Source organism: Copadichromis virginalis, linkage group LG19, assembly GCF_057382275.1.
Source record: "Copadichromis virginalis isolate Kocher_CV1m ecotype Utaka linkage group LG19, C_Virginalis_male_GT1.1, whole genome shotgun sequence".
Lineage (NCBI taxonomy): Eukaryota > Metazoa > Chordata > Actinopteri > Cichliformes > Cichlidae > Copadichromis > Copadichromis virginalis.
Genome location: NC_140636.1, coordinates 2,718,956 through 2,735,748, shown reverse-complemented (window position 1 = coordinate 2,735,748; position 16,793 = coordinate 2,718,956). Strand labels below are relative to the sequence as shown.

Genomic DNA, 16,793 nt, shown 5'->3' with positions numbered 1-16,793 from the left:
GCAGTGTTGAGCTTTTGTTGTTGTTTTAAAATTATTTATATGAGTGCTTGTGTATAAATACACAAACAATACACATATGCTTTCAATTGTGTAATTTAAGTGATCCAGGTAGCTCTGTTTTGCAAGTTCAGTTACGCTAGAAATGTGGTTTGGAGTTTGTACATTCTTTGGAGTTTGTGCGTGCTTTGTCTCTAGGGGCCACTGTATATATTTATATATAAACATATATAAATAAACCACTTTTTTTTTTACATGAGTAATTCCGTTCGTGCATAATTTTATATTGTTGTTAATAATAAATTAATTAAAGCAACAAAACAACCTGAAGAGCCGGTTGGGAGCCGAAAGAGCCGGTTCTCTAAAAAGAGCCAGAAATCCCATCACTAACAGAGCCGCCTCCAGCCACAGGTGAGTTTCCTTGTCAGGGTGTGCACTCCTGGTTTGTCCAATCAAAGCCTCCTTCCTCTAATTAACTGGAGATCCTCAAATTGACACCAGCCTGCAGTCTGTGGACCTGGGGAAATGGTGAGCAAAGGGAGAGGGAAAGAAAAGATGCAGCCTGCAGACATGTAACAGCCATGTACAGTACACAAGTTCCATAGAGGACTGTGCTGTTACCTTGCACACGTCAGACTTTCAGGACATCTTCAGGTCATGCCACCAACAGAAGTACTCTGATGACTCTGCAGTGGCTGGATGTATTAGTAATGGGCATGAGAAGTAGAGAGCACTAGATAATTTTATGAAATGGGCAAGGAGAAACCATTTGCTTCTGAATGTGAATAAGACCAGAGACATGATAATCGAAAAAGACAGCTACATGTCAGGGTAATACCCTGGGACAGGATGTTGATGTGATAGAGAAGTAAAAGGAAAGTTTTAAGCTTAACCTTGAGAGTAGAGAGGGTGGCTGTTCCTTAATCCAAACTAGGAGCTGGTTTCACAGAAGAGGGGCCCGAGAGCTGAAGACTCTGCCTCTCATTTAATTTTTAAAAATTGTAATCCAGTAGTCTGTGAATGAATTGTTCTATCTGGGTGATATGGTGCTATGATGTCTTTAAGATAAGATAGGGCCTGATTATTCAAGACCTTGTATGTGTTGCATGCGAGGAGAAGGATATTAAATTTGATTCTTGAAAGAGCCAATGAAGAGAATGTCTTTCTCTCTAGTCCACGTCAGTACCATTGCTGATACAACCAAAGGGGTTTCAGCGAGTTTTTAGGATAACCTAATAACAATTTATTTCAGTAGTCCTGCCTAGAAGTAATAAATGCACTGTCAAGAAATAGTAGAGTTTAGGTAACTGTTCTGAACTGTGTTGGGCCCATGGCACTGAACAACTTAGACATAAACTTCAAAATACAGCTGCTATAATAAAATGTGTTCCCCTCTGCTGTATAATCCATTATTATAAATATGAATGTTATGAAGAAATAAGTTGCCCAAAGAGGGGTCACAGGGAATCAGTTTCTATGCCATGTGTCTCAGTATATGATTTAAAGGTTTATTATTACCTGAGATACACAGATTAAGCTACACTAAACACCAATGCATATTGTAACAGGAACAGGAAGTGATACAATATCAGAGTGAGAGCCAGCACCAAATGAGAGCACCACCAATGCAAATATAGTGCCAAATCTCAACAAGCGACTAAACTAAATTAAATAATATAATATATTACACTTAAAAATATAAGAAATAGCTCTAATATATACAAATAGATCAATATAAATATCAAGAACATTACAGAGATTAAATATATATAATCACACGAGCCAAGGGGTGAAAATGGGTGTGGGTCACAATCAGCCAAGGTTTCAGGTGAATTCATTGTGAAACCTAGCTCCAACCTGTCATGTGATTTACTGAGGTCAAATGGCCCAGGATGTGAGTGGGCATTAAGGCGTCTGGGGGTGGATCTCAAAACTGGATTATAGATGGCAGACAGTTGGTCACACATATATTTCCCTTAGTATTTAGGTATGAACACAAAGCAAAGATGATCAAACCAGCACAAAGAGACTTTAAAGTGATTCTACTGTAAAAGCATTGAACAGGTAGAAACAGAGGCTGCAGCCTGACTGTTCATCAGTTTGTTACCTGTTGAAGTTAAGCAGTGACTGGCTTCACCGCAAATGATGGCTCACGTTATCACAGTGCTGGGCTAGGGCCAGCATTCATTCAGCTTTATCATCACTCTGGGTTCTTGGCTTGCATGCTAAGTACAGGTGCTTGCGAAGAGAGGGAAGCAAGAGTACTATATGTGTCACATTTGTCTTCTTTTTTTTTTACATGAACCATAGCAGGGGTACCAAACATGAGGCTTAGGGGCTAGAATTGCCCCGGCAAAGACTCCTATCCACTCCAGTCCCACTGCATGGTTATGGAAAATGTAAAGGAGGACATACATTTATTTGGTAAAAAAAAAAGTTGCTGTGAATTAACAAAAATGTTCTGTTTTCTAATTAATAAGCAGCTTTCACTGCTAATTACAAGCCTGTCTGGACAATAAGCTACTGAAACTTTTTCTGCAATTTTACACAATTGGTTTAAGGCCCAAAGAGTCATGCCTGACATCCCTGAAGGAGAGAGAGAGAGAGAAACATGGGCAACATAACAAAAACTGTTTCTTTTTTTTATTGAAAAATAAGTCCTTTCTTGCCTTTTTCCTTTAGACCCTGATATGCTTACTCCAAAGGTCAGTTGTTAAAACGGCTCCTTTGAAACATACAGCAATAAATCAGAGAGACTTGACTCTCTGATTTATCCTAAAGAACAATTTCAAGGTATTACACTGTATAAGCAATAGTAACTTGATTTCAAAATAAACCTGCACATTTCTTGCAGCAGTGAGTTATTGTGCTTTGAAGATCATCACTGGGAGTGACTAGGATGGACAAGGTTAGACAGGATTATTGAAGAGGAAGAATTCAGGTTGTGTGTTTTTTTTGGGATAAAATTAGAGAAGCAAGACTGAGATGGTTTAGATAACTGCAGAGGAGGGATAGTGGATATATTGGACAAAGGATATTTAATATGGAGCTGCCAGGCAGGAGGAAAAGAGAAGGATGATATTAAAGATTCATTGATGTAGTGAAAGAGGACATGCTGCTACTGACATCCTCTTGGTCCTTTTACACCAGCCCTAATCGAGCCCCACTTGTTCCAGCCACCTCTCATGTGGAGATCGGATCATCTTATAACTCCTGATCTCCATGATCTATATTTACAAAGACATCAGTAAAAAACTCTCCCAAGCTAATTTAGCATATTAAAGGAAGAATTAACTAAGAAAAGAATTAATCTAAGCACTCGGGGCAGTGACCCCCAAACTGGGTGCGTGGCTTGAGCAGATGATCTGATCTGAAACATAGGTGTTACAAATGTGCAAAAAAACAAAGCCATCAAGAATGGGGCAAACAGTTTCTTTTTTTTTTGAAACGATGATTTATTGATTTTGTCAGAACAACACGAACAGCAACAAGTCAGCACAGCCAAGCACAAACAAAAAATAAATAAATAAATAAATAAATAAATTAACAAAGCAAATGCAGGTATATGAGTTACCAGTACACACGCCTGGGACAAAATATGTAAAGCGTTTCACATTCGAAGTCAAGGGAAACAATAAAAAAAAAAAAAAAAAAAAAAGGGGGGGGAAAACACAGACATTAATCAGTGTGTTTAAAAACAAACTGCGAGTCCCCTTTATGTAATAGCACAGTAAGGTCATGAGGTAGGTGATCAAGCAGAGGCTGCCATATGCTACAGAATGCATTACAATTGCCCTTTATGATGGCACTGAGGCGCTCCATCGGCAGCACCCTGAGCAGTTCTCTGTACCACTGTGTGACAGTAGGAGGCCGTCTCTGAATCCATTGAAACAGTACACATCGCCTCGCCAAATGTAAAAGTTTACTTAACAAAAGCATCTGTACAGAAGACAGAGAGAGCCCTTCTATAGATAGACCCAGAACGAACAGCATAGGGTTCAGTGGGATCGTTCGGTGGAAAATAGAGCAAAGCTCTATAGCAATATTCTTCCAAAATCTAGTAATTAAAGGACATTGCCATATGCAGTGGTAATAGGTCCCTACAGCCGTATTGCACTTCACACAAAGAGCAGAAATCTGAGGGTGAATTTTATTTAGGAACTCCGGCGTACGCTGTAGTCTATGTAAGATTCTGTACTGGCTTTCCTTTAGTCTGTTACAGGGAAACAATTTCATGGCAGATCTGAAAGTTTTGGACCATGCTTCCGCACCAACCTGAGCTTCGAGGTCGGTTTCCCACCGAACCCTGGCCTTATCAGTGGTTATAAAGTTCAAAGACAACAATTTCCCATAACAAAGAGAAATAAATTTCTTTTTTGTAGTCATTTCCTCGTTAACTTTGAGAAGAAAGCTTTCAACAGGGTTCAAAACTGGTTGATTGGCTGGAAATTTAAGGGAGTTCACATAATGCCTTACTTGCAGGAATCCAAAGAAGTGTTTCTGTGGTAAATTATACTTAACTTGAACTTGATTAAAGGCCATAAAACTACCCCTTTCGAACAGATCACAAATAAATCTTATACCTTTGGAATACCAATCATCAAATATATTAATGCCAATACCCGGGGGGAAAGCTTTATTCCTAGTTAGAGGCTGCAGTGCACTAGAGAAACCTCTTCTTCCGGCGTGGGCAGTAATATCACGCCAAACCTTTAAAGTGGGCATCAAGACGGAATTAGTTCTGACACCAAGAGGGAGGTCCGCCAGGTCAGTGGATAAGAGACTAAGAGGTGAGAGAGGGTCACAGCACCAGGCATCTACCGATGGTTCGCCCCGGTGAAGGAAGGAATGTAACCACCCTGAGATTATTTGTGCATGGCAAGCCCAGTAGTAATATAAAAAGTTAGGCAGTGCCTGACCCCCCTCATCCATGGGCAGTTGTAAAATCTGTATCTTTAGTCTAGATTTCTTCCCACGCCATATGAATTTAGAAAGACATCCCTCAATCTCTATGAATGTTTTTCTGTTGATCCTGAGAGGCAACATTTGAATGGGGTATAATATTCTGGGTAGCACATTCATCTTGATTAAACTTATTCTACCCGTCCAAGACAGGGGGAGGTCAAACCACCTATTGAGGTCATTCTTGATTGAGGCCACAATCGGCTTGAAGTTCAACTTGTACAACTCCGCTGTGTCTGCGGACACCCTGATACCTAAATATGTGAAACCCGTGGTCGACCACCTGAAAGGGAAATTAGGAGGAGCGTCCCACCTCCCCCCGTCACCCAGTGGCAAAGCTTCAGATTTATCATAATTTATCTTATACCCTGAGAAGAGGCCAAATTGGTTGACGATATGTGTCAGTGCAGGAATAGAAGTTTCTGGCTTAGTGAGAAAGAGCAACACGTCATCTGCATAAAGGGAAATCCTGTATTCAGTATTCGACAAGGTCACCCCACAGATCTCAGGATCAGTTCTTATAGCCTCTGCCAGTGGCTCCAAAGCAAGTGCAAACAACAGGGGAGAGAGGGGGCATCCTTGCCGCGTTCCCCTACCCAGTGGGAAGACATCCGAGACCGAGCCATTAACCAAGACCCTTGCAGCTGGGGCCCCATACAGCAGTTTGACCCACTTGACAAATTCAGATCCCAAACCAAACCTGTCCAAAACATCAAATAGATACTCCCACTCCACCCGATCAAATGCTTTCTCAGCATCCAAAGAGATCGCAAGAGCCCTATAATTGGTGTTCTGAGAGAACTGCGCAACATTTATGAGTCGGTGGACATTGGAGCAGGAGTATCTATTCTTGACGAATCCCGTCTGGTCAAGCTTTATCAGAACCGGCAGAACCTCCTCCAAACGTCTGGATAAAATTTTGGACAGAATCTTACAATCCACACTAAGTAGACTTATAGGTCTGTAGGATGTACACAGATCCGCGGGTTTATCCTTCTTTAAGATCAGGGATATATGGGCAAGGTTTAGGGTGGGTGGAAGCACGCCCCTCTCAAGAGATTCTGTATACATTCCCAACAAAGGACCCGCCACATGTTTGGCCATTTTTTTATAAAACTCTGGCCCAAACCCATCAGGGCCCGGAGCCTTCCCGCTCTGTAAGGATTTAATTGCATCCAAGACCTCCTGCACCCTGATAGGGCTGCAAAGATCCAATCGACTTTCCTCTGACAGTATAGGGAGGTTAACAGTGTCAAGAAACAGTTTCCTGGTGTCTACAGTGTTTTGACACTCAGGGGAATATAAGTCTTGATAGAACTCTTTCATTATTTTGCTGATAAGTTTAGCCTCAAACTGTAAGACACCTGCCTTATCTTTTAGAGAGGGTATTGCATAAGAGCCCCGTTTCCCTTGGGCAAGTCGGGCGAGCAAGCGTCCAGGTTTGTTGCCTGATTCAAATAATCTATGCTTCGCATAGAATATTGCAGTTTCCGCTTTCTGAGTTAACAGTTGGTCCAGGGCCGATCTAGCTGCATCCAACTTCCGAAGCACAGAAATAGACGAGGATTTCTTAAACTCCCTCTCCAAGTCAGTGATATCGCGTTCAAGCACTAATTGTTTGGCTAAGTTGCTCTTCTTTTTTGCCGAGGTAAAAGAGATAACGGAGCCCCTGAGAAATGCCTTACCCGCCTCCCATAGAGTAGAAGCACTAACCCCCGGTAAGTCATTTGTAGAAAGATAGAGTTCCCACTGATCTTCTAAATACTTTACAAATTTAGGGTCACTAAGGAGAGCTGGGTTTAGCCGCCAATGTCTAGACGAAGGGTCATAATAAGGTGGTGATAGCTCCATTGAAACTGATGAGTGGTCCGAAAGCGCACATGTGCGGATCAAACAGCCCCGAGTTCTGTCAAGGACAGATCCAGAAACAAACATGTAGTCAATTCTGGAAAAGGAAAAATGGGGGCGTGAGAAAAATGTGAAGTCCTTCACATGTGGATTACAAACTCTCCAAGCATCAAAGAGACCAAGATCTGAACAGAGGTCCGTTGTAGCCTTTGCCATTTTTGAAGATGGTTGAGATTTTGGTGGATTATAATCAGTTTCAGGATTCAAGCCACAGTTAAAATCCCCACCAATTATTACGTGGTTCGGACACACAGGGGAGGTTTTTGCCAGAAAATTTGAATAGAACGATCTATCAGGGCAAACAGTTTCTAATGACACGAAGACTCCTGCACGCCTTTTGGGCCATGTTTTGAGGATGTAGAAATCCATGTTGTGAAGTGAAATTTGGGCCGGTCATAGGTCTTTTCTTCCACGTTCGGGGGACTACCCTTGGTTGCAGTCTTTTTTCAGATCTACCCACATCTTAATGTGTTTACATTTTCTACATTTTTTACCTAAAGCACATTTAGACTAGCTTTGTCAGACAACCCAAGAAAGACTGATGAGCTGACGAGTGCCTGATGCTGTGCAGTGACACAAGCCAACGCAACCATTACCCTCGAGTTTTTCATCAATTGTCCCGCTGAGCCAACATTCAGCCAGGAGAGAAACAATCTGCACGCAGTGGAGATGAGTGCCCTAACAGATGGGATCAGATCAGGCCAGAAAGCAGTAGGATTGGTCTGAAGTGATCATTTTAGCATTTATACTTCAGAATTTGCTTTTGAGGTGATATCTGTCTTCCTAGAATATTTGTTTTATTTCTAAAGGTTTGGGTCATTTCTAAGCTTTAGTTACAGTAACTGGACAAACTATAGCTGCAACTATAGCTGAACTTTAAAAAACACCCAACCAATAACATGATCACAGATTGTGGAAACAAGCCTTAATGAGAACTACGAGTACAGTTATTTCATTCATTGTCTGCTGAGGTCACCCCTTACAGTTAGAGCCACTTCGTGCTTCAGCATGGATGTGTCAGGTGTCATTTAGTTTGAACTATTGTCCTAGATTGAAGGAACTTCATGAACTAAAAGAAATGACAGGATACTGTACTAACTGGTAGGGGTGCAACGATACACAAAATTCACGGTTCGGTTCGATACTTTGGTGTCACGGTTCGATATTTTTTCGATACAAAAAAATGTTCATGCCTTTTTAATTTGTCATTTATTAAAATTATAAATATATATTTTAACTCAAAAGTACAGTTTTTAAATTTAACCCTAACCCTTGTGCGTGTTTTTTATTTTGACAGCGAATGCGCACCTGCGGACCACTTATGTGCAGCCCTGGTTATTTAGCTCGTCATATTGCAGCCACAGAAATTCTTTTGTCCATGAAACCATAAAGCTGCACTTTCTTTTTGCCTTATAGTCTGATTTGTCATAACTTTTCCGTTTTGTGGTAAGCTTTTCTTTGGCTGTCACTTCTTCACCCTGACCTGTCTTATTTGGCTCAGCAGAACTAAAATATATATACTGCTGCTTTTACACAGGCACTCACATAAGCTCAGCGATTCTCTGCGCGATCAACCTCTCACATGTTTAAGCTGCGGGAGATTTCACTTGTCATGTTTGCATAGTAAGCTAACGATTAATAAGACCATGTCAGAGGAATTGGTGCACAAATTATCATCACTCACAGATCAGTGCTGTCGCTCTCTATACACAGTTCGCACGATTGCAAAGTGAAAGCAAAAAAACAAGCGCAAATTCAAACGCGATTTCAATATGTCACATATTGACAGTGGCTCACCGATGCCAATGACATAATTACCCAGCTACATTTCTGAAAGAATGCAAAAGCATTGACATATATTTTTCCTTCCTACAATAGCCCGACGGGCAGGGTAGCCCGTCTGAAAAAAATCGCTAGCCCCCGGACGTCGGGCTAGCGATTTTGCGAGCCCTGTATCTGATTGAGGAATCACTCATCTTTGGAAAAGAGAGTTTATTACAGAGAAATGGCTCTTTCCAAAATAAAAGCTATACTATCCGCTTCTTCTGGGCTATATTATCAGCAGCATAAGGAGAATCATGTGCTAACAGCTGTCTAAATGACTCGGCTAAAGTTAGTAGCATGCTTATTGTTTTTGTCTTTGCACTAGGATGATGTCGGCGTAAATGTGCAGTCATATTCGTTGTGTTCCCACTAGTGCTTTCAGGTTAATCTCGTTGAAATGACCTTAACGCCACAACACGGCAAATCTCCGTTAACGAGCTACCGCCGATCGCCCCGTGCATGGGGCTAGACGGCCAACACGTTAACGAGCTAACTGCGCTAACACACTAGTTCCCACCCATGTAATTGAGCATTGCATGGCACATCCAACATACTGTTTTACTTTAGTCCATGACTCGCTTACCTTCAGGGTCATACGTCACATGAAAACCAAAATAATTCCAAACGCCAGATCTGAATGAGGGGTGGGGGAGGTGCCCTGCGCTCTTCCTTCTGACTATGCTGTCTGTGTTGAGCGCTCAGTGGATCTGCGCTCGACAGTGCAGCCTAGGCGGAGTAGTCGAACGCAGATTCACTGAGCGCTCAACACAGACAGCATCGTCAGAAGGAAAGTTGATAAAATAAATTACAAATGTTGTATTGTTCGATACATATGCGTACCGAACCGAAAGCACTGTATCGAACGGTTCAATATCGATACGAATATCGTTGCACCCCTACTAACTGGATACTATAGCTCCTCTGAAAAGAAAGCCTCAAATCAGAAGTATTTGACTTTTTGCACCTTAAAACAGATAACTGGTGTCCTTGAAAAGAAATGGCGCCTGACTAATTTAGAAGATCATCATTATTGTTGCACATAGTATAGAGGAAAAAATAGTTCCACTATTTAAAAAAAAGCCCTCTGTGATGCTATATAAAGAAATAAGAAGCCAAGGATTCCTTCAGTAATTACTTCCTCTTTTAGACCCCATTCCTACAAGACTGCTCAAAGAAGTCCTGCCATTAATTAATGCTTCAATCTAAAATATGATCATTCTATCTCTATTGATAGGCTACGTAACACGGGAGTTTCAGTCAGGTTTCAGAGCTCATCACAGCACAGAAACAGCTTTAGTGAAGGTTACAAATGATCTTCTTATGGCCTCTGACAGTGGACTCATTGGCGTTTGTTACTTTTGACTATTTTATTACAGCAATTAGAGCACGCTGTAGATATTAAACATACTGTGCTGTATTGGTTTGAATCTATCTGTCTATCTAACAGACTCCAATTTGTTCATGTAAATGGAGAGACCTCTTCACACACTGAGGTTAATTTTGGAGTTCCACAGGGCTTCGTGCTAGGGCCAGTTCTGTTTGCATTATACATGCTTCCCTTAGGCAGTGTCATTAAAAGCCACAGCATAAATTTTCACTGCTATGCAGATGACACCAATCTTTATTTATCCATGAAGCCACATAACAGATATATATATATATTTACACCACAGGAATGTCTTAAAGTCAGAAACACTTGGATGACCTCTAATTTTCTGCGTCTGAATTGAGATAATCCTTAAAAGTCTTAGAAATATGGTATCTAACCAGATGCTTAATCTGCATGGCATTACCTTGGCCTCCAGTAACATTGTGAGGAACCTTGTAGTTGTTTTGGACCAGGATATATCCTTCAAAGTGTATATTAAAAAATGATGACAGATGGCCACAACTCTGTGAGCCTGGTTCTGGTGGAGGTTTCTTCCTGTTAAAAGGGAGTTTTTCCTTCCCACTGTCACCAAAAACCTGTTCATAGGGGTCATCTGACTTTTCTCTGTTTTCTCTGTGTATTGTAGGGTCTTTACCCTACAATATAAAGTACCTTAAGGCAACTGTTGTGAGTTGGTGCTTTATAAATTAAATTGAATTGAATAGCTTGCTTCATGACCACTTTCCTGACTGCTGATAGTGCATCGCAAAAACAGAAACACACACTGGGTATGTTGTACTCATGTCATAGTATATGTCCCTAAATGTGGGTGTTTTTACACAAAGTGTCATTGCTTAGACAAAGTCCCACCCTTGCAGCTCAGATGTTAGTCAGGCAGTTGGGTGTAGCTCCTCATAAAGCTTGCATTTGTTGTGTAACACAGTGATCCTGGTGTGACATCTAGCATTTGGCCTCAGTGGCCACAGCAGTAGCTTCTGAAGGGAAAATCAAATCAATGCTTCATTGACTCTGTCAGAAAGTGATGGAAACGTAATTAAAGGCCCTACAGGCAAAGCTGGTCATTTTATGCAGGCAAGCAGTAGGGCTCTAAAATCAAGCTAGTAATATGCACTATTACTGCGATCTGTGTTCTATGGGAGGGAATCTGTAAGCACAAACATGTATGAGAGACAGTTAAATGTTAATTGTCAGGGGAAGTATAGAAACCTTTCAATTTCATTTTTTGCTGTGGAGTTTTCAAAAAGCTGCAGAATGTTTGTTTGCTACAACTTTTCAAATGTCCACATAACTGACTGAAGAATTCATCACAACATGAAACAAATATGCGATATATGAGAATGTTTCTGCAGCAGCTCAAGTCAGGAGACTGCAAAGACACTGTACCCGTCCATTTTGCAGAGACCCTTCAGTCACAAGATAATAAACCAAATAAGAATGTGAGTCATTTACTCAAAAAAGTCAGCTGGTACAACATACCTTAGCCCTTGTTGGAGATTTAAAGCACCTCTGCAGTTGCTTCACTTCAGACACTGAAGCTGGGCATCCCCATTTTTATATTGTCTATGTAATTGTGTTTTTCATAATCACTATGTGTAACACGACATACTAGTCCTATTGCACACTGCATTGACAGTGTGAGATCAGTGTTTTAATATCATCGTGACATGAATGCAAAAACATGTGCTCACTGACTGGATCTGTGGGAAATCGTTCAATAGTTAAAATATCATCTAAGCTAAATGTTAAAGTATTTTTAGAAGAAATAGAATACACTGTCAAAATAGGAGTGTCAGTGTGTTTTTGGCCAAAGTCATGAATATTCTTTCATTACCTTCATGTGAGAGTTTACAATAAGCCTGTATGCACTTTGTTGGATTGAATTTACACAGCAGGGTTTGTAATGTATCTAATCACATGCATAAGACAACTCCTAAAGTATAAGTTGTTTACACTGAGGCAGGTAGGACATAAACCATAAAACCACAGTCTCTACATTAGATGAGTGAACTTTTAACTTTGACATTAAGATGTCCATGCTGGCTCAGTTATCTTTAGGTTGAGTATACCAGAAGCAGGCCCTGTGCGAAAGACCAGCCATAAACATAAACTCTCTCCACATGGAAGAATTATATTGAATGCACTGTTTGGAGTTGGAACTGTTGGCGTGGGAGAAAGGAGTAGGGTGGGGGCAATGTCCCGTCGAGAGGCAATCAATGCTTACATCCTGTGAACTCTGCATGTAACACGGGAAAGCACTCACAACAAACAAGCAGCCAGAAAACGCACAGCCATATAGAACCAAAGAGAGAGGAGAGTTCTGGGATGTGGACTGGAGTTTTGGATGGGCACAAAAGAACCTCTAGATAGCTCAATGGGGTAGCCGTACAGACCCATTTGGTTCCCAGGATAAACATAAACACAATGAAGTGCATCAAGAGGCCAAGAGGGAAGCCATACCAGTGACATGTAAGTGCTTCTGAAATGGTTGATGCGTTGAAACGAAAAGATCTGTTATGTCATCCTCTCCAATGAGGCCCTGAATGACTCGCGTAAGCTAGTTTTCTCAAACGACCAAATTAGTCTTCCCATATGGAAAATAAAGAAAGAAACTTTAGTAAATGTTTATGTTTAATATATGTATTGTGTGTGTTGTAAGACCTATATTCTTTATTCTGTGATTTACCTTAAAATGTCACCTATTTGATTTTCTCAGGCTACATAATTATAAGAACAGGGATGATATAACATAAATTAAAAAACCTATTATTGGATTGAATGGGAAACATTTTTTCACTCATTGTATGTACTTAAAGTTTTGCATTTTGTTGTGGTTATTGTAAAGCAACAGAACATTTTTCCAACTGAATTTATGACTTTGTAAATAATAACACAAGAGCATTTAGTTTGCGTATCTACAGACACTAACATCCAGTGTATAGTATGCATTTCTATTGCCAGTCCCTTTTTTTCTCAGGCCTTGAAGCAAACCAGGTATGGTTTAAAGGATAAAATCATTGGCTCAAAGTCATCTTGCTTTCAAACAGCCCTAGACTCTTGTGTGAATTTCTATGAGGATAATGATAATGTTAGTGGAAATGGACTGCATTTATATAGAACTTTTCAAGTCTTACCAACCATTTAAAGTGCAACATGCAACATTAAACAATATATTCATACACACACATATATATATAACCATATATTCAACTTTTGTCTACCTTTCATCCATGCTCAATTTAGAATCCCATTTGACCTAACATACATATCTTTGGATTGTGGTAGGAAGCTGGAACACCCAGAAGAAAACTGCGCAAGCTAGTCATGGGTCTCCTCACATTCCTTATTTTTTTTATGCTTATTTACGTTAACTATAAAGCTGCTGTGTTATAAAACAGCAAAGTCCCACTGTATCTTCTCTTAGCTCTTCACCCCACATTTGATGCAGTTTTGTTACCGTTTCTTTTTAGTTTATTGCTGAATTTGTACACAAACAGGTCAAAATTATATCAGCTGGGTTCATAGGCTGGAATCTTGGTTGTGCGTTGTCCTGCATATAAGGGCATTGATGTGCATGCTCTGCAGGGCAAAATCTGTGCAGAAAAGTGTGCAGGCCATTGTTTGTTTGCAACCATTCTGTCTTCTTGTGTTTTTTGTATTTTTGGCGCTATTTTAATGATTATCAGAAAATACAGTAATCACATTGGTATCTATAGAATTGTCATAAATAGTAGAATCTGTTGATACAATGAACAATATTTAAAAGTTAATTTAAAAGTTAATATTTAAAAGTTAACTGTGCATGGTTCTAGCCAACATGCACAGCGGCATGGTGATTAGCACTGTTTCCTCACAGCATGAAGGTCCTGAGTTCAATTCTGCCATCAGGCCCGCGTCTTTCTGTGTGGAGTTTGCATCGGGTACTCCAACTTCCTCCCACAGTCCAAAGACATGTAGTTAGTGGGGATAGATTTACTGTAAACTTGGATTTGTGGTAGAGAATGGATGGATATTAAAATGTATTGTGTTTTGTGTGATAATGGGTTGTGTTTGCATGCTGTATCTCCACAGTTTGAGTATGTGACAGTGACATGGTGAGAAGCTGACCATGGGTGACTGGAACCTGCTGGGCAGCATCCTAGAAGAGGTCCATATACATTCCACCATTGTGGGAAAGATCTGGCTTACTATACTCTTCATCTTTCGCATGCTTATTCTGGGAGCAGCTGCTGAGGATGTATGGGATGATGAGCAGTCAGAGTTTGTCTGCAATACTGACCAACCAGGCTGTAAGGCAGTCTGCTACGATCGTGCTTTCCCCATTTCCCTAATTCGCTTCTGGGTCTTGCAAGTGATTTTTGTGTCTGCGCCTTCACTCGTCTACATGGGCCATGCTCTTTACTGCATTCGTTCATTGGAGAAGGAACGTCACCGACGACGGGCCCAGCTAAAGGAGGAGCTTGATGAGGCTGAGTTGGCGTTGGATGAACAAAAGCGGGTGGAAAGAGAGCTGAGGAGATTGGAAGAGCAGAGGAAAGTGAAGAAGGCACCTCTGAGAGGCTCTCTATTGAGAACATACATCATCCATATCCTTACACGCTCCGTGGTGGAGATCTGCTTCATCCTGGGCCAGTATATACTATATGGTGTCCAGCTGGAGCCTCTCTATAAGTGTGAGAGACTGCCTTGCCCCAACAGCGTAGACTGTTACATCTCTAGGCCCACAGAGAAGACGATATTTATGGCCTTCATGATTGCCATCGCTGGTGTCTCACTTTTCCTAAACATTCTAGAAATATCCCACTTAGGTATCAGGAAAATCAAACAGGTGTTGTATGCAGAGAGGTACACAGAAGATGACAGTTTGATTTACAAGTCCAAGAGGAAGTCATCCCTACCACATCTCTGTGTAACAAGCAATGTATCACCTCACGATGGGCCTTTAACTCAAACCTTCAAAGTGATTCCAGGGGCGGACCTGAAACCAAGTCGTTACAACAGTGGGCTCAAAGCCAATCAGGACGCACCAAGACACAACAGCTTGGCTCATGTGGGGCACAGTCAAACCATCTATATCTATCCCCAAGCAAGGAATCCACCCACGTCTGCCCTGAGCTGTGCAATCCAAGCTCCCCAAACTAGTGAGGGTTCAGAGGTCCCCACAAACCTGGACCTCAGTCAAGCCTGGATCCCTGTCATGTCCACTGCAGATGGGACTCAAACAAGCCACAAGGACATTCATGAGGAAGACCATCCTCACCCCAGCCATTTGGAAGCTCTGCTGGCCAGTAGCAACGTCAGGCCCAGAGCTATTCCAAATCTTAATGAAAATGAAAGAAGGGAGTCAGTGGGGAACGAGTTCCTGATCCCCAACACTCGGAAGACTAGCTTTATGATCAGGCCGCCATCTGAGAGCTTGTCGTCCATGACTGGCTCCACAAGTCCCTCCTTACATACATCAGAAGAGTCAGATGAACTGGGGTCCTTGCAGGGAGACATGCCAATGATGCCACCAGCCGGAGGCCGAAGAATGTCAATGGCAAGTAAACAGCAGTCTCATGTGCCTAAATAACAGAACACAATTGTCCAGAAAGTTGACCTCAGCTATTCAAAGTCTAAATTAGACTGTACAGTACTATAATTATATACACACAGAACTGTATGTGTAATTGTAGATACTCTACTTGTGAATCTAGCTAAGGCCCAGTACTATCGATTCAGTATTCTGTGGAAATAATGATTAGAATTCCAAATTCCCCTAAATTATTAGAGATAAAGGCATTAAATGGCTTCTCATTTGTTTGACCTCTTGTCAGAAATTTAAGGACAAATCAGAGTTACAGAGTTGGCAAATAATTATTTCACTATAATTTTAATTGAAAAGCTCAAAATGTCAGTCCTAATGAAATATTCAAAATTGGAACATATTGTATTTTTATTTTATAAGACAAATTTCATGCATGGTTTGCCAATGTTTAATTGTTCTGAAATTAAGAGTAATTAGAATAGATTAGAAATTAAGCATATATGTTAAGCACACATGCTTTAACAGATTTTTAAATAACACTGCATTAACCTTAAGATCCCATGTCTAACTAAACTGGTTGGTCCAAAGCTGCATAGTAGCCCTGACACAAATAAAATAAGTTTTATAATAAAAATAATATAATAAGTCATTAATCTTTTTGCTTTTTCTGAATGTGATGAAAATGTGCCAATACATTAAATGTCAGAGTTGTCTTTTTGTCTTTTCCAGAGTATGTTTCTGGATATCTCCTCAATCATGAAGAAGTGAAGAGATAAGGCTAATGTCATGGCTGTAAGAGCTGTTGTCCACAACCCAGCTAGGTCACAAACAAGGGAGAAACTGTATCAATGATCCAGCCATCAACATTGATCCACTCGAGTCACATGTGGCCCAAACCACTCAGCCATGATGAGGCAGCAGACTCAGTGCCAAAGCACCTTACAATGTCTACATGTTCACATTAATAGAAAAGGATTTTTTGAAAATGGACATCTTTCAGTGTGTTGGCCAAATTTTTGATAATTTTTAAGCAAAAAACAAAAAGAATTATTAATCATTGCGCTTAAGAGGATCTGTTTGTTTCTGTAACATGGACTTTATAAGCTTAAATACCTTTTCTAAGTCAAAGACTTCATTAGAATGTGTGTGTGAGTGTGTTCTGGTTGCTCCTACCTTGGTGCGGACCAA

General features: G+C 40.7%; 1 protein-coding gene across 1 annotated transcript; it reads left to right on the top strand.

Annotated features, from left to right (window-relative positions):
* Nucleotides 1-14,186: 14,186 nt before the first annotated feature.
* On the top strand, nucleotides 14,187-16,373 carry LOC146685365 (gap junction alpha-10 protein-like). Its single transcript, XM_085440762.1, has 2 exons — nucleotides 14,187-15,617; nucleotides 16,335-16,373. Exons 1-2 carry the CDS (start codon nucleotides 14,187-14,189, stop codon nucleotides 16,371-16,373), a joined length of 1,470 nt encoding a protein of 489 aa, XP_085296888.1.
* Nucleotides 16,374-16,793: the final 420 nt, after the last annotated feature.